We start from the raw sequence: 21,324 nt of genomic DNA, 5'->3' as shown, positions 1-21,324 counted from the left end.
GATTCCTGTGCATTTGTAATTTCTCAACCTTATTTCAGTTCGTGACACTGACTTCTTCCATAGGGCAGTTACTGATAATCTTACTTTTTCAGTTATTAACACCTAGAACAGTACCTTATTATATGAAACAATTTAGGACTATTTAAATACTTAGAAACAAAGAAAGTTCTATTACAATAATCTTCAATTCCCATCCTAAATTATTTCATCCTCCTCTGATTATTCTTCTTTAGTGTAACTTTGGGCTCCCCTCTTTGCAATGGGTACTCTGCAAGTACCCTTATCCATAGCTTTAGCTTTACCAAGCTTTTGATGTTATTTTCCATTATATTCTCTTGAATCTTTTGCAGATATTGAAGCCCGATGAAAAAGTGAAGAAAGTTCATTCCCATCTTCCTAATCAAACAGAAAGAAATATATACTTGTACTCAGTTGCTGTTCTCCTTTGTATACAGTCCCTTGATACTAGAGAGGGTTGTACTACTCCTGTTTAAAATATACATGACACAGCTGCAAAAATTATGTTAGTGTCCTGAACAAGAGTGCTTTCCATATGCACAAAGAAGCATCTCTGTGTCTCCACTCTAACCCTGTCAGAACAGGGAAATGAATGAGCCAGTATGAGCTTGCAGTTCGGAAAAAAGCTAACCAAATTTATATTAAGTATAGCATAGCTTTAAAACTGAGATAACTTGTAGGGCAGCAGAACTAGAAGATCTGACATAGCATTTTTTAAAGGCAGAAACAAACCTGGAAGTGATTAACTCCTGAAGTGTTCCCAAATATCCTCCCTCATACAGTCATGCCAACAGTGCTCTCCCCTCCCCTTCATCTGTGCCTACACAGATGAATGCAACCTACTCTCTCATATATAGTTTTGGCACGTTCATTCATGCTTTTCTCAACTCAAGACTATTTTAAATGCACACTACTAAACACTGGGGCCATTCACATGAACGTTATTACAATCCACTTATTAAGATGCAGTTGCACATAGGAAGCAAGCCATAGGATCAGTCCATCCTATTTGTAACAAGCTGCCAGGTAGATTCCAAGGTTGTCTTAGTACATATAGCTGCGAACCAGAAGAGCTGTGAATCCAGAAGACATACTCTCCTTCAAATGACTTAGTGGTAAAGTCATTTTTGTCAGTAACTCTGCCTGAGTTCGTTCTGTATGAACAACTAAGGAGCTGGCAGGGTATTTTCTATTTATAATCCCCATTTTTGAATCCATTTCCCAACAAATGTGCCAAAGGCGATATTTCTTGTACTTGCAAACACACTAAAAAAGCCTTTTGGGATCTGGACTGCGAAGTATATTTCTATGAGTGTATTTATAAGAAGTCCATTTTCACTATTTTGCAATTGTTTTTTGCAAGATGGACATTCAAAACCTTGGCTAGAACTGTAAAATCTGTATTTTTAAAAAGAAACATGCTGGAACTTCCTGCAGTTAAACCAATCCACTAAGGTAATCCTAAGATTGTCTGACAAAGACTTCTCATAACAGCCCTTTCAAATTTATGACTGTAAGAATATCTTAAATTGTAAATATTAATTCCCAAGGTCCTACCCTCTTAATTCACTCTGTAGGCACCACAGAGTAGAGCCTTTTGTTAGAACTCTGCTTTTAAACTAGGAAAAAGAGTACTTGTTCCAAGATGCTTGGCATCAACAGCTCCCACTTCCTTAGTTGCAAAGAGACTGCTAGGCTCTTCTGAAAACACAGTAAATCTCAAAATATAAACTTTTAGGAAGATAATTTGATGCATCACTTTTCAAAATGTTGTTCATTTTATGTCTGCAATATACTACAGGAGATAACTGAACCATTAGTGGACTGAGGAAAGGAAAAATATCTGTGGTGTGCGCAAGTCAAAAATAAAATTAAAATCTCTAGTCAAGCAAGGTTGATGTTTATCTATTAATATTTGTATGTTATTTTAACACTTGAATTATAGAGATACTTACGATTTTACTTTATCATAGTTCTCTTGTCTGTAATCACCTTGCTGAATCATCTGCTTGGTATCAGCCAGTTCCAGTGTTAAACGCTGGCATCTAACCTCAAGCTCTGACCGACTCTTCCTCTCATCTTCATAGCTCTAGAAAGTAAGACATTTTGAAATGATCACAGCTACACTGCTATTTACTTAAAGCAATTACAAACTAAGTTTTGTGAAGATCTCTTATGAATATTTACATGGGAGTATTTTCATTTGTCTCAGTACTAGGAAATTTAGTACACTTCACAAAGTAACCAACGATACCGATACTCAGCTTATTTTTATCTTATTATAAATAGAATCATAGAATCAACCGTGTTGGAAAAGACCTCTGAGATCATAAAGTCCAACTCTTGATCCAACACTGCTGTGGTTACTAGATCACGGCATTAAGTGCCACATCCAGTCTCCTCTTAAAAGCCTCCAGGGATGGTGAATCCACCACTTCCCTGGGCAGCCCATTCTAATGTCTGATTACTCTCTCTGTAAAAAATTTCTTCCTAATATCCAACCTAAACCTTCCCTGGTAGAGCTTAAGACTGTGCCCTCTTGTCCTACTGCTGGTTGCCTGGGAGAAGAGACTGACACTCACTGGCTACACCCTCATGTCAGGTAGTTGTAGGGAGTGACAAGGTCTCTCCTGAGCCTCCTCTTCTCCAGGCTAAACAGCCCCAGGTCCCTCAGCCTCTCCTCATAGGATTTGTGCTCAAGTCCCTTCACCACCCTTGTTGCTCTTCTCTGGACCTGCTCCAGCACCTCAATATCCTTCCTGAACTGAGGGGCCCAGAACTGGTCACAGGACTCCAGGTGTGGCCTCACCAGTGCTGAGTACAGGGGAAGAATCACTTCCCTAGTCCTGCTGCCACACTGTTCCTGATCCAGGCCAGGATGCCATTGGCCTTCTTGGCCACCTGGGCACACTGCTGGCTCATGTTCAGCTTCCTGTGGATCCAAACTCCCAGGTCCCTTTCCGCCTGGCTGCTTTCCAGCCACTCTGTCCCCAGCCTGTAGTGCTGCATGGGCTTGTTGTGGCCAAAGTGTAGGACTCGGCACTTGGCCTTGTTGAACCTCATCCCATTGGAATCAGACCATCTCTCCAGCTTGTCCAGGTCCCTCTGCAGAGCCCTTCTGCCTTCCAGCAGATCAACACTCAGCCCCCAAATTGGTGTCACCTGCAAATTTGCTAATGGTGGACTCAATCCCCTCATCCAGATCATCAGTAAAGATATTAAACAGAACTGGGCCCAACACTGATCCTTGGGGGGCACCACTAGTGACTGGCTGCCAACCGGATGCAGCTCCGTTCACCACCACTCTCTGGTCCCGGCCCTCCAGCCAGTTCCTAACCCAGTACAGGGTGCCCCTGTCTAAGCCGTGGGCTGCCAGCTTTTTCAGGAGAATGCTGTGAGAGACTGTGTCAAAGACTGCTGAAGTCCTGACAGACCACATCCACAGCCTTCCCCTCATCCACTAGGCAGGTCACCTGGTTATAAGAGGAGATCAGGTTGGTCAGATAGGACCTGCCCTTCCTAAACCCGTGCTGGCTGGGTCTGATCCTTTGTCTATCCTGTAGGTGTTGTGTGATTGCACTTAGGATGATCTGCTCCATAACCTTGCCAGGCACTGAGGTCAGGCTGACAGGCCTGCAGTTTCCCAGGTCCTCCTTGCAGCCCTTTTTGTGGATCAGCGTGACATTTGCCAACTTCCAATCATCTGGGACCTCCCCAGTGAGTCAGGACTGTTGGTAAATGATGGAGAACAGCTTGGTGAGCTCTTCCAACAGCTCCCTCATCACCCTAGGATGGATCCCATCTGGTCCAATAGACTTGTAAGGATCCAAGTGGCTCAGCAGGTGGCTAACTGTTTCCTCTTTGATTACAGGGGGGCTATTCAGCTTCCTGTCTCTGTCTACCAGTTCCAGAAGCCAGTCGTCCTGAGGACAACCTGTCTTACTGTTGAAAACTGAGGTGAAGAAGGTGTTAAGTACCTCAGCTTTTTCCTCATCCTTGGTGACTATGTATTTGTAGAAGCATTTCTTCTTATCCCTAACAGAAGTGGCTAGGTTGAGTTCAAAGTGTGCCTTTGTCTCTCTAATTTTCTTTCTACATGACCTAACTATAATCCTAAATTCTTCCTGAGTAGTCAGGCCTTTTTTCCATAGTTGGTAGGCTCTCTTTTTTCCCCTAATTTCCTTCCAAATCTCCCTGTTCAGCCAGACCAGTCATCTTCCCCACTGGCTCGCCTTTCGGCACACTGGGACAGCCTGCTCCTGTGCGTTCAAGACTTGCTTCCTGGAGTATGTCTATTCCTCCTGGACCCCTTTGTTTTCAAGGGTTGTTTCCCAGGGTACATTCTGAACTAGTCTTCTGAGTAGGCTGAAATCTGCCCTGGGGAAGTCCAGGGTATAAGTTTTATTGATGGCCCTCTTTGCATCCCTGAGTATTGAAAACTCTATTATTTCATCATCACTGTGCCCCAGATGGTCTCCAACCACCACATCTCCCACCAGCCCCTCTTTGTTTGTGAACAGCAAGTCTAGCGGGGCCTCACCCCTGGTAAGCTCATTTACCAGCCAGAGCAGGAAGTTATCCTCTCTATATAAATACTTGATTAATGTGCCTATTTTTTATAATGCATTTGTCTATTAGCACAACTTCCAAGACACATAACTCTCATATATACAGCTGTTTAGGGCAACAGCCTATATAGACTGTATGACATAAAAACACTCTGATCAACTTCACAGGCACCATCAACTGAAAGACTGACAGAATGCCTTCTTGAAAAAACACACCTAAATATTTGTAGGACACTACAGAAAAGCTCCCTAAGCCACTAAACATACTGTAACTATTCTGTTAATAAAAAAGAATTATTTTTTTTTATATTTCACAAACCTAGTCATTTTCACTTTAACTAAAATCACATTAGGTCACAATCTCAAAAATCACAACAACAAGAAAGACAGTTCTGGATGGTCTATCATTAAAAACACATTATTTAAAGACATGATTGTTACTCATCCTAACATATACTGGTACGTATACGGCTTATTTTTATGTTTACCCTAATTAACAGATATACATTCAGCAAATTACCACTATAGAACACTTTCTTCTTAAATCAATTAACATGCCATTATTTATAAAAATGTAACAGTAAAGTCTCTGTCAGACATTTTTAAGAGCTGTTGTCCACAAGTTAGCTAGAGTTTCAAATCTGTAACATAATGGTGTTACTACCCTGCTGGGCAGTGCAAACATGATTCACCCTGCAATAGGAAACGTCTGTAAGGGCACTTAACATTTAAGTGCAAATCGAAAGATTAAGTTTAGAATAAAATTCTTTTGTGGATATCCTGTGTTATACTGCTGCTAATATCAAGCCAGAATTCATACACTCTTCACTGAGTGGCCTACTGAAGCTCCTACATTATTACACATCTGGCAGCTAGAAGACAACTACCTAAATTATAAAATTAAATTGGGTAATCTCTGGACAAATTTTTCATAAACAGCTTTAAAGCACCAATTAACAGAACGGTTAAATATCCACAAAATTAGTTCCTTCTAATACCTCAGCCACAAACTTAGGTTTGAATTTTATTTAACAAATCAGTTATTAATGTCATGTAACAATATGGTAACGTCAGGGAAAGGAAGTTAAATTCTGCTTTTGAAAAGTGATACTAAGATATACTTTAAGTATGTGGGTTTGTTATGTTTGTTTTTTAAAGATTTAATATAATTCCTGAAGAAACACTAATTATACTGCACAGGTCACTGTTTTTCATCTACCTAATTTTAAGGTGTCAAAGTAGTATTTTAATCACATGAAGAAACATGACAAAGCTAATAGTTGTTCTAGGCTGTAAATAGGCTAATACAAAAAAAAAATCTGTATGGTATGCATAAATCCAGGTAGCAGATACACAAGCTTCTGGACTTCCATAGCAATACATCTTAAAGACATACAATCAGGCTGCCTGTGCTTACAAAGAATAAGGTTTGCTTTGCATGTAATGAAGTTAATTTAGTTTATAACAATGTCCATATATCCTAAACTTATTTTAAGATATCTGAAATGGAACAGCTTTATCTTTCAATTTATCTTCAACAGCTAGCTTGAAAGTCTTGATGAACAGCTTTGTCCTGCTGAAGTAAAAAAGGGGCTTATAAAAGAATCAAGACACCGAGCCCTTTCAAGGACAGGAATGAGGTCCTGCAAATACCAATAAATAAAAATAACCTAAGTAAGCCCACAAACATCAAAATAATTAAAGGACAAACAGTACTTCCTCACACTGAATGTGACTGCAATAATAATCCCAACACCACATGGCTTTTCTTCAGTTTCTTAAGAATTCTTTGCTACTGCAGAGAACAGCAACTCAGATTGACGAGATGGTTAAAACAAACAAAAAACCAAACCTGTCCTCTGTGAGACAGATAGGCAAACATTGCCCAAAGAAATTCTTCACAGAGCTGTTTAAGAGAACCAGTATTAACCAGCTAAAGACCTAATGGCAGACCTCAGTTTAATGATATTGAGCTTCACTGTTATCCTCAATCTGGAATGAATAGCAGTTTACAGCAGTCACCAAAATGAACATCTACCTCAATTGCAAGTACAAAAACTAGGTGACATATTTTTTGAACAAAGTTAGTGACACCTAATACATGGTAGGGATTAGCTGATCTTTCAAAAAGCCTTCAGGGATAAGAAGATAAACAGAAATGCAGGGAAAAGATTAACCAGCCAATCAAGTAGAAGTAGCATGACTTCTTCACACTGCCTACAGATAGCCCTGTGGAAGAAAGTGATCCTGCTTTTAAAAAGCTTTTTTAAAAAGATCTTTATCTTTAAAGAATCACTTACACAGGCCAGCATTTTGTTCATATACTAAGGTACCTAAAGGCCCTAGACAAATACAAAGCTACTGTATGATTGTGATGTGAAAACCAATTCCCTCAAGTTACTTGGATGAGGTGCTGCTCCTTGGTAAAGATGACATTTTGCTTTAATTGTTTACACAGTCTTCATTCAAAAACTATTGGTAAATACATTATTTATTGGAATACAACTGCTCCAATGTCAGGAAGAAGCTATACATAATTGGAGGAATAATTCATCTCTAGTACATTGATTTGAAATTGGTAATCTGCCAAGAATTGTAGAGGGGTTACTACCTGCCCACAAAAATTAGAAACAAAAATGTTGAGCTACTCCAAAGTAGAGAAACTCGACAAGAAAAGTAAGAAAGAAAAGCTTTGGCCTAAGTGCTTCTATAGCAAAAGAAAGTAGGGGGGAAAAAAGCTCTTTCTCTAGATCTGAGCTTACTAGAATCTCCAGTGAAATATTCTCAGGTGAAGAGAATCCTTGAGATCACTGCATTACAGAGTAGTATAATTAAACCATTTGGTACTTCTGAACAGCTAGCAGTCAATATGAGCCACAGCTATGTAGTGAAAGAGTTAGAAAGATACTGGACAGAAAAGGGAACTTTCATAGATAAATCATTTCCTTGAGTCTTGGAAATGTTAAAGTGCTCCCTCAAGCTCATAATTACTGGTAGAGGATCTTCTTCGCAGCTTTTTTTCCGGAACAATATTAAGAACAATGAATGGGAGGAAAAAAAAGCATGTACTTCATCTAAGACTGAGGCCTCATCTGTCCTTTCTAGAGAGAGTTATGAAAACCAAGTAATCAAGGCACTGCTTGAAAGAAGTGGTGTCAGGGGGCTGGGGAAGTGTTCTAGACTGCAGTCTTTACATATATGCCAACTTTAGGAGAAATCTGAGGGATCACAGTCCTGGAGTACCAAGAACAGCCGCAGTTTTCTAACATTCAGATACATCTAGTGCCAACTGATCCTTTAAGTACAAAAGCTCAGTTTATTCTTTGAAGACTATAGATGGGCTTTTCCTCCAGCTGGAAAATATTATCAGAGAGCAAACTTTAGTTATGTCTAGCAAAACTTGACAGCTACTAAACCTGATTCAGAGACAAAGCCTTAGAAGAGATCTTTGTCCTACACATAACCAGCCCTCTCTTTAGGCTTACCATAGGTTTTAGATACTGTCATACTATAAATTTTATTGCAAGTCCTGAAGACAACTTTACAGAAAAAATAAGTGAGGAAAGGAAGCCCTGATAAACCTGTATCAAGACCGAATTCCAGGAAAACACTGCCAAGAAACTCCTAGCCAGAAGAAGAAAGTAATACTTAATCTTCTAAAGCTATAAAGAAAAGCAAGGTTTCCTTCCCAGACTCTCTCTCAGTAAATTATATCTGTTTGAGGGAAGGTTCTGACCACTTTGGAAGCAAACAACTCTGAAAATAGTAAACTGATGTTCTGCATGGGAACACACACATCAGAAGCTGGTTTTGTTTCGGGGAAGCTCCTGGTAATACACCCCTATAGCTGGACTTCCTTTTCTATCTGTACCTCCAAAGGTGGTGGTACCAACATTACTTAAACTTGAAGTACTAAGCACTGTAAAAGGAGGACTAAAACGAGCCTGTACTACACATTGAGTAACAAGTCAGTCAGCACTGCAATACAAGAGCATCATTTTACCAGTTCCACTGCCTCCTCCTGGTCTGTGGCTGCTGTACCTAGAATCAGATGCAACAATTGTGCATAGAGAGCCATTAACTTAGCAGCTGTACAGCAGAACCACTTATACTTACCACTTTAAAAACAAAGTGGCAAAAAATATCTTTTGACACTAGTTGTGTTTATCAGACTATGTTCCAGTGCTAGAAACCAGTCCTCACATGCTATTTTCTGCTACCAGTTGTTAGAAGCAGCTCCTTGCCCTGCTGGGTCTGTGTTACAGATTCAGCAGCCTTTGATTAAGTGCTAAGAGCAGCTACACACAGTCAACAAGAGAAATTCACAAAGTCAAGAGTTTTAGTGGTCTCACTTTCCAGCACACTAAGAACTAAATGAGTGCTAACAGAGGCTAACACACACTTTGGACCTCCTGCCCCTTCTGAACAAACAAAATATATTTTCATACACCTTGAGTACAAATAAAGGTGACAAACATTCAGAAAATGTGTTTGGTGCCCTAAAGTCAGAAATAAAAGTTTTTCTAATACAAATGAATTAATGAATTGCCTAGAGATAAAGAACAAGTGGATTTGTCAAGTCTTAGAAGATTAGTTTCTAGAAGGCTACAATGACAATTCAATTTTTACAGAATCAAGCTTCCTATCTGGTACAGCTGCTTATAAGCTCAGTTGGCTGAGAGGCCACAATATCAGGCCACTGCACTCACAAGGTCAGGCCAGGTCTGTCATGCCAAAACCAAGTATGATTGGTTTCTGTTTGGTATGGTTCCCTTCCACCCTCCAGGAAAAAAACAAAAAAACCAAAACAAAACAGCACCATGTAGCAAAAAAAGATTTAATGGGTTTGAATACCTGATTTTATATAACTAATACTGAGCCAGAATACAGGCTCATTATGACAGCATTTGGAGCATAAAACCAGTCTGCTTTATTTTCTTACAAAACAGTATATACAGGCTCATGATAGAGAAAACAAAATAAATTAAGTCTCTTACATTCACACTATGAAACAAGAAGACTAAAATTACAGCTCATCTCCCTTGACCAAATTAAAAGAAGGTAGCCATCCTGTCACAAAAAACCAGAACTGATGTCAGGCAATGGTTGTATTATTTGATGAATTCATTTCACATTTAAACTTTAGTAGAGTTGACTTAACATGTTAAGATAAGTTTGAAATTTCCTTCAAACTTTTTCAATTCTTTGTTGGCTACATAGACTTTCCTATGAGCCTAGAACTAATTCTCTCATATACCTCATAACCTTATTTCTGGGTGAATATTTACACGTATAGAACTTACTCGGACCTAGACAGTCAGCCATGAACAATCAGAAAAGCCAGCAAAGTCCCCCTTCCCTAAGCCATTAGTAGTTAATAGAAAGATTTGGGGTAAACATATTTTTTGTTCTTTCCATGTTCCATAAAGAGGGAAAAACCCCATGTTGAAACTCATTAGGAAGAGCCTTAATTATCTGCAACAGCAGAAAAAGAAAGGAATGCCTATTGTAGGAAGTGGTTTATTCTCATAAAGAAAAAAAACAAAAAAACAATTGTCTTAACTTCAATGATTTTGTATTTCAAATGTCTGTATTATTAGTTTCCTAAAGAAGCTTTAAACTCAGAATAGACACTTTGTTGATAAGCCATGTAGAAAACAGAAATATTGCAGTGGTTGGAGAAAACTTAAAATTTAAGAAATGGAAACCCAGAAGAAGGTTTCAAAGAGTATAAATTATTAAACGACAGGCAAGAAACTTAAGCAACCATGTTTCATGTACCTGGAAAAAAAGAATGATTGAAATACCAAAAAAAACCCCAAAAACCACTTCCAGTAAAGAAGAGTATAAGAGCTTAGGTAAGGCTATTAACAAAACTTTATTTCCTACTCATAAATTTCCTTGCAATAACGTTTGACCTTACTGAAGGAGCTCAAATAAATAAGTTACCCCAGCAGTACCCCTTGAAATCACTTCATAAACTGCAAGAGATGGTAGGCATGCCAGCTTCAGTGTACCAAGTACATTACAGATTCTAAAGTACCTTCACATATCGATGATGCTCCTCTACACTTAATATCTGTAACAGCCTGAGGTACCTTGTTACAGTGACACTTACCAAGTCACAGGGTCAAATCTGAACTTGCCAGAATCAAACTACAGAGGCTCTTAAAAATACCTCATATCAGGTCACTTTTCATTAAATATCCAAACCACACCATTGCTATGTGTAACATACAGGATAAAGATTTGGTGGTTTTTTGTACCTACTGAAGAACTGTAGTAAGTGATCTTATCTGAAACCTGAGAATTTTGTGACATTTCAACATCTGGATCTCTTCCCTGATTTTTTTTTCCTAGAGAGTTATTAATTTTTACTAATTGCCTCTCACTTTAAGCATGCAAATAGAGTATAGGCATTTAAAGAAGCACCTCAGTTCAACATTTTAGTGCTTCTTTTGCAGAGATAAAAGCAAAGCACAGCACACTTAAAACTTGGAAAAACAGATCAATGGGAAAGGTGGATACTGCCACCATGTGGTGTAAAAAGAACAAAACTGGAAGTTTCTGTATTAAAGGTCAATGTACTGAGAAAATTGTTTCTAGCACAACTTTAATTATTGTTATCTACTGTCTTGTTAATTTGCTTCAGCAAAAATTAATATAGATGTCAGTCAAATCTCAGAAGGCTAAATCCTTCTGAATAATTTTATTAAATCAGAGCATATTAAATGTACAATAAAGGAAAATGCTTATGTAAGACAAAATGAACAGGATTAATTTAATCTCAGTTATGACCAGAGATATTACAAAATAATGCTGAACCACATAAATGCACACATTTTATTGACTACTTTTTCTAATTCAATCAAAAAGAGAAATGAAAATAATTTCACCAGATAATCTCATGTAAATAATTTCTCATACACTTGATTATTCCGTAAGTAAATTTCAGAGGCAGAAAAAGGCGATAAATAAAAAAAATATTCTCAGAAGTAGTAAAATGACAGTGGCATTTAAAATCCCTGATAGCCAAGACTTTGATAAATATACTATGGGTACCTAAAACTATGTTATCCCAACTCCACATTTATGTGGAACTAAGCTAAAACACAAATTACCCTGGCTATATACATGCTAAAAATACCATAAATACCTTAAAAACAACATTATTCTTATACTGTTTCAACTCCTTTGCTCTTTGAAAATAAAAATTAAATTCTCTACTTCTGGTGTTTAGCCTTTACTTGAAATTAAATTATCTTTCTCTTTAGTACAGAAATAAATAGGAAAATTAAAATATAAAAAGTTGAAAAGCATAGCAAAGGAAATGCAACCACAACGAATTATTAAAAATCCGGTTTTATATCATTAATATAAAAAGTGAAGCAAATTACTATCAAGACATCACATCTCAAAAACTATACACTGAAACATCATGGTGTCTTCACCTGCTTCTGGGTGGATCTCCTGTCTCAGCTTCCCCACCTTGAACCTTGCCCTCAGAAAGCACCAGACAGCTGGTAAGAGAGTACCCTGAACAGTCTCATGAGTACATCTTGCAGGGTAGCCATGGCATAAAATTACCTATTATACAGAAATGTACATACCCTGTTTCTCCTTTCCCTCCCTTCCTCCCTCTCTGCCCTCTTCTCCCCCCAGTAGTTTTTATATAGGAAAAAAGCTTCGATATCTTATACATGAATAATGATTTGGAGAATGAGGTTTTCACAATATACATATTTAGACAGTTTCTTAACTAAGATAACTCAGAAGTACAGACCTCTGTCAGAGACTTCAGCTGGGATTTGTACCCACTTAGTTCTTCTGTTAGACTCCCCTTTTTCATCTGTAGATCATTTAGCTCTTTTCTTAAGGAATGGACTACTTCATAAAATCGGACCTAGAAGAACAAGATATATATTCAAAATTAAGACTAACAAAATTGCAATTGCAAAACTATAATCCTAAAAACAAATCAGCTCAACATTTTACGGCAATAATTCACCGACAGAAACCTGGTTGGGGAGTTGGGATGCGGTGAAGGAAACGTTACAGCAAAACCAGCATCTTTCTTCAACCTTTGACAGCATCAGCTAAGAAATAATCAAAATATGTTTGGCACTGAACAAAAGAGAAAAATAAAGGTAAAGATTACATTGCTGTTCAACTAAGGCAGGTCCAAGTCAGGCTTCCCAAATTAAAAAAAAAAAAAACAAACCAAAGGTTGCTAATGAACCACATGGCCCCATGCACTTATTTGTGCCAAACCTAGAGCCTATTTGATTAACAGTGTAAAAAGCGAAAAAAACAAACCCAAACAAACCAAAAACCTATTTAGCAATAACTAACTTAACTTGCTAACTTCCCCCAAGCAAACATAAATTTTTATGAAGTGTGTAGAAATGGTGAGGGATTAATTTTTGTTTTCTGCCAGTTCAGTGTGCTGAATTTGCACCAAGAAAAATGCAAGAGCCAGCGCAGGAAAGCAGGAACAGCACATAACCAGGAAGAACTGTGACACACACCCCCCCACACACACCTTCAGCAGTAATATCTTGTTATATGGATTCAGCTGCATCAGGCAACTAGGCCTCTGAAAGACTCGACTCTGCTAAATTAAGACCAAAAAATCCTTGTAAAAGGATTAAAAATAAATTAAAATCTGCAACACATACTCCACTCTCTTCCCCCACTTTAGTAATAGGCATATTAAGTCTCACATCCATAAAACTTTTTCAGAACATTTCTACTGACCAAGAAAAAAAGACTAGAAAATACAGTAGTAAAACCACAAAGTCAGTAGTAAAAAGCAAAAAGAGACAAAACAAAAAAGAAAGCTTTTTTGGGATACAACCCCCACACATACACAGAGGTTATTACTCTCAGATTAACTTAATACCTTAAAATATTGGTTTTGGGGGATGGTGGAAAGAATAGATAATTAGGCACTGTTTTCATGCAAAAGCTACTGCATATCCTCCATCACTAATGCTTTGTTTGGTATATGATTAAAGAATACAAGCAAGAAAGCACAAATAAAGTGACCATTCAATAGCAACGTGTACTACACTTCCATGCAGAAGGAAGACAGGTCTCGGTTTTGCTACCTGTAAGTAGCAGAAGACAAAGGAAAGTTTCAGGTGTATTTCATATAATTGACAGCATACAATTCTAAAACCACAGAAGCCATAGAAATTTGTCATGTAAACATAGATGTAGTTTGCTTTATACAATAAGGCAAGTGTGCAACATGACTGGAAAATGAGTATTTGTAGTTTTAACTGTAGCATCTGATGATTCAACTGGTCATTCTTAATACAAAAAAATAACTTTGATTATCACTAATTGGTAACCATTTAAATGTGTTTTTTTGACACTTGCTTTTCCAGTAAGCTCTTGTATTTTTACTGCAATTTCCCTAGGAAACCTAACTTATGCTATCATACCACATTTACTTCTCAAACCACAACCACCTTAAAACAGATTTCCCAGTAGAAACCAAGATATCATGGGATACAGGTATCAAGAATAAATGTATTTGCACAGCCCTCCCAAGAAAAGCTAAATACATGGTAACAAGAAAGTGCAAATGAATGCAGCAGATAAGGGTGAGGTTGTAGCAGAAATTCAAGTGTTACTATTATTTAGCTAGTTTGATGATCAATAAACATTCACGTAACTCAACAGTCAAAGCACGCATTGCCTCTCGCCAACTCTACAGAACAGAAAGAAATTACTGGAAATGGGATTTCCAAAACGTATTTTAGAAATTACAGGTTTATATCAATGTGCTACAAGCAAAGAGTTACTATTTTCCAGGCAATTTTTAAAAAACTCTTTGCATGTGCCCACCACGTTTTATGGAAAACTAGAATTAACCTAAAAATGGGTGGGTGCAGAGGATGAAAAAGTTGGCTTCTGTTAAATGAAGTTATGTGAAAGCAGTCGGATCAGTTAACTGCCTTCTTAGACAAACAGCAACTGAGCTGTAGTTAGCAAAATGATACAACTGAAAGACACAGCAATTAAAATAAGATCAAACAGAATTTGCAGATACCGTTTTTAAACAACTTGCTGCAATTTTTTATTTTTTTTTTTATGACAGACTACACAAGAGGTTCACTTTACTGAACAAACTGAACTGGTGCTTGGCAGCCAAAATACTTAATGGCCTGAAGTATTATAAAATTTTGCATACACTGTTTCTAAAAAAAATATCACTCTTTTAAGTGGTAAAAAAAAAGTTTAAAAAAAAATCTGATTTTTTACTTCTAAGTTAAAAAACCAGAAAAGGGTGATTTTCAGAGAAAGATGCTTAAAACATAATTTTTCAGTTGTCATCATTAAATATTACCTAGTCCTCGTTCTAACATGTCATTACTCCATCCTTTTGTGGAAAAACAGTAAAAAACATCTCCCATTTGCTTTAATTCCAGTATTTTAAACTTGAAATATCTCTATATACAAAATCTCCATTTAAGCTCTTCCTGCTGTTTGTCCATTATACCAGGTTTCAAACAAAGTATAAGCATTGTATACATGTTTACTTCTATCCTGAAGATTGTAAGGCAGTATTTTATAACTGATTAAAAAAAAAAAAGTCTGAAAATGTCTTGCTCAAGTTGTCTAAGCAGGACCCTTTCTTGCCAAGGAAAATTTTACCCTAATATCAGTAGACTACGCTGTTAGTCTGGAGCCAGAAATTTTAAATGCCTGAGAAATAGAAAATTCTTCCTTAGGCAAGCAAAGCAGAAAACAACATTCCTTTCAACATCCTTTACCTAGCTGTCAGAAGCCAAATGGATGTACAGACAGGATAAACAAAACAGTTCTGTAGCCATCCAGCATCTGCATCAGCTGAATAATTCAAAGTAAAGATAAACAACCACCAAGCTTAACTGATACTTTCAGGTTCACACTAATCCTCTTGCTAAGAGAAGCAGCAGCAGACAGCATTTTACCACATCTTTAGAATGCCTTCTCCGGGAGAAAAAAAAATAAAATCAGCCAAAAAAGTCACTTCTTCAAAAGAAAAAAAGTGACATGTTAAGAAGACAGGGGCTTCACTGAACACATAAGTAGTAGAGTTTTTGGCACAGACATAAGTAGCATTTACTCATTGAACACAAAAGGAAAAGAAAGGTAAGTTAAGGGTAGAGGGTGGCTGCTACTCATCTCTCCCACTTCATATCTTTTTGAGATCCCCCTTTCTACTCACAATCTAAGCACCCTAATTGTGCTGTGACAGCTTCACTTAGAGCAGCTGACAAGGTTACTAACTCCTGGTATCTGTCCTGCCTGGCTACATAGTCTTTTGTACTGACTGTCAATCAGCTCCCGAAGTTCCAAACTTCCTGCACGCCAATTTCAAGCAAGTTGACGCCGATTTCCACTTCTGTTAAAAATATTGCTTTTTCAACCATTGTGGTGCAGGAATCAACAAACACCCCTCAAATACTTCTGTAGAGGGCAATAGGTACAGTAGACATCTAGAGGGTAATAATGCAGAAGGGCTCAAGCCCTTCCTGCTGCTTTCAAAAGTCCAAGTTTTGGAACTTCTTAAATGAGACTTTTGCAAGATCATCCTTTAGATAAGAATGACAATTTAAGGTACACTATCTCCTGTGTTTGGTCAAATAGGAAAAGGCCAGATGGAAAGCGTGAGGGAAAGGTAAGGTTCTTTTTAAAACATCGGTCTGAGATTCCCCTCTTTACTGGAATGCAGTCGTAACGGACCAATCCAGAAGCACACCTTCCTCTGAAGGTCCTTCATTTCTAGCTGGGGATGAATAAGAATTCTAGGATTATAGACTGGCTTATACTCCATGAACATCCCTTTAATTCTAAAAAAAAAAAAAAAAAAAAAAATTAATTTATAGCTTGTGATGGGTTAACCCTGCCCAGCAGCCAAGCACCTATATGCCTGCTCACCTACTTGCAGCAAGAATACAGCCTATATTTTAAACTAATACAAAGCAAAATACTCACAGAAACATATTCAGAGATAGAAAGCTGATCTTCAGGAAGAGACTTTAGCTTCTCATAGCAATCATCTGTTAATTCCAAATCTCTCAAGCTATGACGGATATTTCCAGCCCTCTCCCTCAACTGATGATTTGTTTCCTCCAGCTGCTTCTGTCTCAATAAAACAGTTTCCATTTCTTGTTTCATTAGAGCCTGATGTTTTCTTCATGATTGATTTGAAGACATTTGAAAAAAGAAGACATTAAGTAGTGAGTAACAGAAGTGACAAAGCTTCGAATACCCTGGCAAAGGAGTGAGTTGTGTTCATTTTGCAAAAGGGAAAATTTACACAGATTAGTTAACTAGCACAAGAGTGTATACCACCATGGTCACATTAACATATCAGACACAGCATATATAAAAAACCAGGAACTTTATAGTCACTGACAACACAAAGCTGAATCTGAGAAGTGACAATCTCCACATATGCTGACTTGAATTTATAAATAAATCTTAATTTACCAATCAAAAGGTTAAAACACGAAAAAGCAGAAAATATTCCCACAAAATCCCCAAGGAACTACTATATCACCAAATAAAGCAATAGTAACTTCAACTTGTGTTTTATCAAGTTTCAGCACATGGATGCTCATGGTCTATTTCACACACAACCCTTCATTTTCTAACAAGTGTAACATAAAAAGTCAGGGTCCTTTTAAAAAAACCAACCAACAAACAAACCAAACACCATTACATTAAAACAAGTAACCTTACTTCCAGCCTTAAAACACCACCACTACTATTATCACCAGTGACAAGGTATTATACAGCAAGAGAAACTGCACATCACTTAATGATGTTTCAAAGTATTTAGTTTATTTTATTCAAATCATAGAATCGTAGAATGTTAAGGGGTTGGAATGGACTTTTAAAGGTCATCCAAGTCCCAATCTCCCCTGTCATGGGCAGGGACACCTCCCACTAGACCATGTTGCTCAGAGCCCCACCCAATCTGTCTTTGAACACTGCCAGAGTTGGGGCATCCACAACCTCCCTGGGCAACCTGTTCCAATGTCTCACCACCCTCACTGTAAATAATTTCTTCCTAATATCTAACCTAAATTTCCCTTCTTTCAATTTCTACCCCTTACTCTTTGTCCTATTACAGCAGTTCTTGACAAGGAGTCCCTCTCTGGCTTCTCTGTAGGCCCCCTTCAGATACTGAACGGTTGCTATGAGGTCTCCACACAACCTTCAAATCAAAGATGACTGACCTACTTTTTTGGAGCTATAACCTACTTTTTTTAGCTATAACTCTTGAAAACATATCCAAATGAAATAATTTTTTACAACACGGTTATTCCTGCACTATTTAAGAAGTAATATAAAAAATACTAGCTTATACTACAAGGTGACATCTGCCCCACTGGTTTAAAAAAGACAACAGAAAGTCTGAGCAAAGCAGTCACACGAGGACGTATTCTTTAATGTGTACAATTCTACTAAATGGGGATGAAAACTGAAGTAAAAGACTGTCAAGAAAACTAATGGAAAGACTGGGGAAAGGAAAGTAGTTCAACTTTTTTATGCCTATTAATAACAGTTTGCACATCAGTACATTTTTACTGAGTACTCGAGATAACTCAAGTATGGCCAACATAAAAATATTCCACTGTGGTGGAACTAAGCATACAGAGTGACAGATGTTTTTCTGACACAAACAGCTGCTCTTAGCTGAAAAACTCTGCTGTAACTAATCTCAGGTCTGGCTTCACATCCCTAAATCTGTTCTAGCCTTACTACAGAATGTGATTTTGAATTAGCCACATTTGTAAGCTGGTGCATCCTTTACTGTAACATGAGACTATGTAAATAATGCTCTTCCTTCACAGGTGTTTTAAAACATTTCATTGACAAAGCAGTTTGGAGAAGCCTTTTAGCCAGTCTATTTTTCAGCTACAGATTAACTAAAAATATTTCAGAAAACTAGGATAGAAAGTGAGTTTCTACATCATCAACTGCAAGCATTTCTGACAAATCTGCAATCTTGACTGGAAATACTAAACATTATTCCCTTACCTTTCCCAAGTCATCTACACTACAGTTATTAAAAATTCAGTTTAAACTAATGAAAATTCTGCTCCCTCTGCCTACTCCTTTTGCTCTTTATTGGTTTTAAGAACATTTTTATTCCTCTTTCCTATTAAATGTTGAATCAAGGTAACAATAAAACCAAAACCACAAACTTCAGCCAGTGAGAGTTGAATTCAAATTTACTTATATGTAAATTAAATATGCAAATTACATATTTAGAATGAAAATACTAATATAATCTGCAAAAGAAATCCTACTCCTGCAATTAATAATTATCTGCTTCCATTAATAACTTATTTATACAAATTTAAATTAATTAATGGACAGTAAAAGATGAAGTTCTTAATTTTACTTCCATCATACCTAGCATCTTCTTGCTGTAATGCCAACTGACTATCCAGTCGTAAAGACAACAGCTGCTTTTGATGGATTGCATCATTAAGCTTCTCTTCTAGCTCCTCGATCTAAATACAAAGTATAAAATGAAGAAAAGTTACCTTAGTAATTTTTAAAAAGTATTTAACAAAAAAGAACAACTTGAGAGCAAAAAGTGAAGATGCCAATGTTATGGGAAGTGCAACAATGACTGTCTAACAAAACCTCTAAATATGCTAAGGCTTCATTGAATATGATACAGATTTCGTCCCAATGAAATAAAAATAAAAAAAGACTTAGTTCTTAATTAGGTCTTTTTCAACCAAATATCTACTTGTACAATGACTTTCAAATTAGGCCTAAACTCAGAGCAGCAAGCCAATGAAAGCCACAGTTAGTATACAGTAGCTTGTAAAAATGAACTGCATGTAAATGTGGCAAAGCCTTTCTTAATTTCATGCATCTTAGAGGAAGCTGTGCACAACACAATCTACTATTAGCATGTTGGTATATTCTAGCCACATCTTTATTAACAGATCATTAAATTGTATTTAGATCACTTTTTCTAGAATTCCACAAGTTCATGTTCAAAGCCCTATTAAGCTGCTAACATCAGTTTTTCCTTTGTATTTAGAAAAGGTAGAACTAATTAGATCACACCTCATATATTTATAATGACTTGGATAAGTCAGCTAAGTTTCCCATATCTTTGTTTCCTTTTCTTCTCATTAAAGAACCCAAACGAAACCCAAAGAGAATCACCAAACCACCTAAGCAGGCTTCCATCATGCAATTCAAATAAATTTTTTCAGAACAGAAGTTTCTACCATACTCTAAAAGCACCAAAACCAACAAAAGATTATATAATGAAAGGAGAAACAGTCCTTACCTTGGTCAAATATTCCACTTTCAAGTTGTCAATCATCAAGTTTCTTTGAGATAATTCTATTTTAAGTAGTTGAAGGTTATGGAGCAACTCCTTCCGTTCAATCAGCTGCTTAGTGATTTTTACAGTACTTTCTTTCTCTTCAGAGGAAGAAACATCATCAGTTGGCATTGTGGTTTCTAAGCTAATATCTTCAGATTCCAAGGAGCTAGAAATGTTTACTTTCTTGGTTTCCTTAGAGCTTTCTTGCGACATTTTCTTCCACTATTTGCAGAGCTGTTTTTAAGCTACACTTTGAGATGAGCCCCTTGAAGAGTTAACAGCAACAATCAAAACAAATGAAAGGCATTATGTCGTTATGAAAAATTAACCAGTTAAACTAGACAACTAATCAAGTAATGCTCCTCAGTATTGCTATTTATTTTTTTTCCACCTGAGAAAAACATACTGACAAGCTCTGAAGAGGGCAGTTGCCTAAGGACTCTCTTGCTAAACAACTATTAACAAGGGTTTTGACCACAGTAAGTTAAATACCAGTGTGAATCTAGCTTACTAGTATGATAAAGATGTGTAAGCTGTCAGAAGTGCATGCACCAAAAACTCAGGAGACCCACGAGGCATATACTACATCAGAGAACATCCCGTAAGAGGCATAACCAGACTTTCCGGATAAAAAGGTAAAGGAATACTTTGATCACGGAATCACTTAGTTTGGAAAAGATCTCTGAGACCATCGAGTGCAACCTATGGCCGAACAGCATCTTGTCAACTAAACACGGCACTCAGTGCCACATCCAGTCTTCCCTTAAACACCTCCAGGGACGGTGAGTCCACCACCTCCCTGGGCAGTCCATTTCGATGTCTAATCATCCTTTCTGTGAAGAAATTTCTCCTAATGTCCAACTTAAGCCTCCCCCGGCGCAGCTTAAGACTGTGTCCTCTCGGCCTGTCCTTACTTGCCTGGGAGAAGAGGCCGACCCCTACACGGCTACACACTCCTTTCAAACGCTGACTGCCTTCCCAGCAGCAGTAGCTGCACTGTTCTTACCAGGCTGGTGACCCAGCAGACACACGGACTTTTACAATCCCCAAGCACCGACCACGGTTGTTTCTCACAGACGGCGCTGCTCAGAGCCCTGCCGAGAGAGGAGACGCCGCGCTCGGAGCCCGGGCAGCGACAGCGGGGCTGCTCCCCGCGGGGGCTCTCCGGGACCACAACCCCCTCCCTTCCCCGCGGCAGGCGGGGGCGGTTCAGGAAGGGGGGATGCTGTTCTGCCCACCGAATGCCCCGAGCTGCTGAGCGGTAACTGCGGGGGGCGCTGACCCAGCCCGGCGGGTCCCCGGGGCAGCCCCCGCACACCCCGACCGGCGGCGGCTGCGGTAACACACGCGCGCGCGCGCTTCCGCCTCCCCTCG

The 21,324-nt window shown here is 38.1% G+C and overlaps 1 protein-coding gene across 9 annotated transcripts in view; it reads right to left on the bottom strand.

The window, feature by feature from the left end:
- PIBF1 (progesterone immunomodulatory binding factor 1) overlaps positions 1 to 21,324 on the bottom strand; it is a 113,541-nt gene that overhangs the window by 91,679 nt on the left and 538 nt on the right. For 6 of the 9 annotated variants that reach the window (XR_010428377.1, XR_010428378.1, XM_064645868.1 and 3 more), the window contains exons 1-6: positions 20,957 to 21,215; positions 19,912 to 20,215; positions 19,011 to 19,111; positions 16,578 to 16,776; positions 12,370 to 12,489; positions 1,974 to 2,107 (exon numbers count right to left, since the gene is read on the bottom strand). Coding sequence is in view for 7 of the 9 variants with exons in the window: in XM_064645868.1 (XP_064501938.1) it covers positions 1,974 to 2,107; positions 12,370 to 12,489; positions 16,578 to 16,776; positions 19,011 to 19,111; positions 19,912 to 20,163 (806 nt within the window). In the remaining 2 variants the exon portion in view is untranslated. Of the gene's footprint in view, positions 1 to 1,973; positions 2,108 to 12,369; positions 12,490 to 16,577; positions 16,777 to 19,010; positions 19,112 to 19,911; positions 20,216 to 20,956; positions 21,282 to 21,324 lie in introns of those variants that run through there. The other 3 variants (XM_064645866.1, XM_064645865.1, XM_064645867.1) reach the window with 3 other exon arrangements.

The sequence above is a fragment of the Pseudopipra pipra genome, chromosome 2, assembly GCF_036250125.1.
Source record: "Pseudopipra pipra isolate bDixPip1 chromosome 2, bDixPip1.hap1, whole genome shotgun sequence".
NCBI lineage: Eukaryota > Metazoa > Chordata > Aves > Passeriformes > Pipridae > Pseudopipra > Pseudopipra pipra.
Note: the sequence above shows the minus strand (reverse complement) of the source record. Positions and strands in the feature narration are given on the sequence as shown.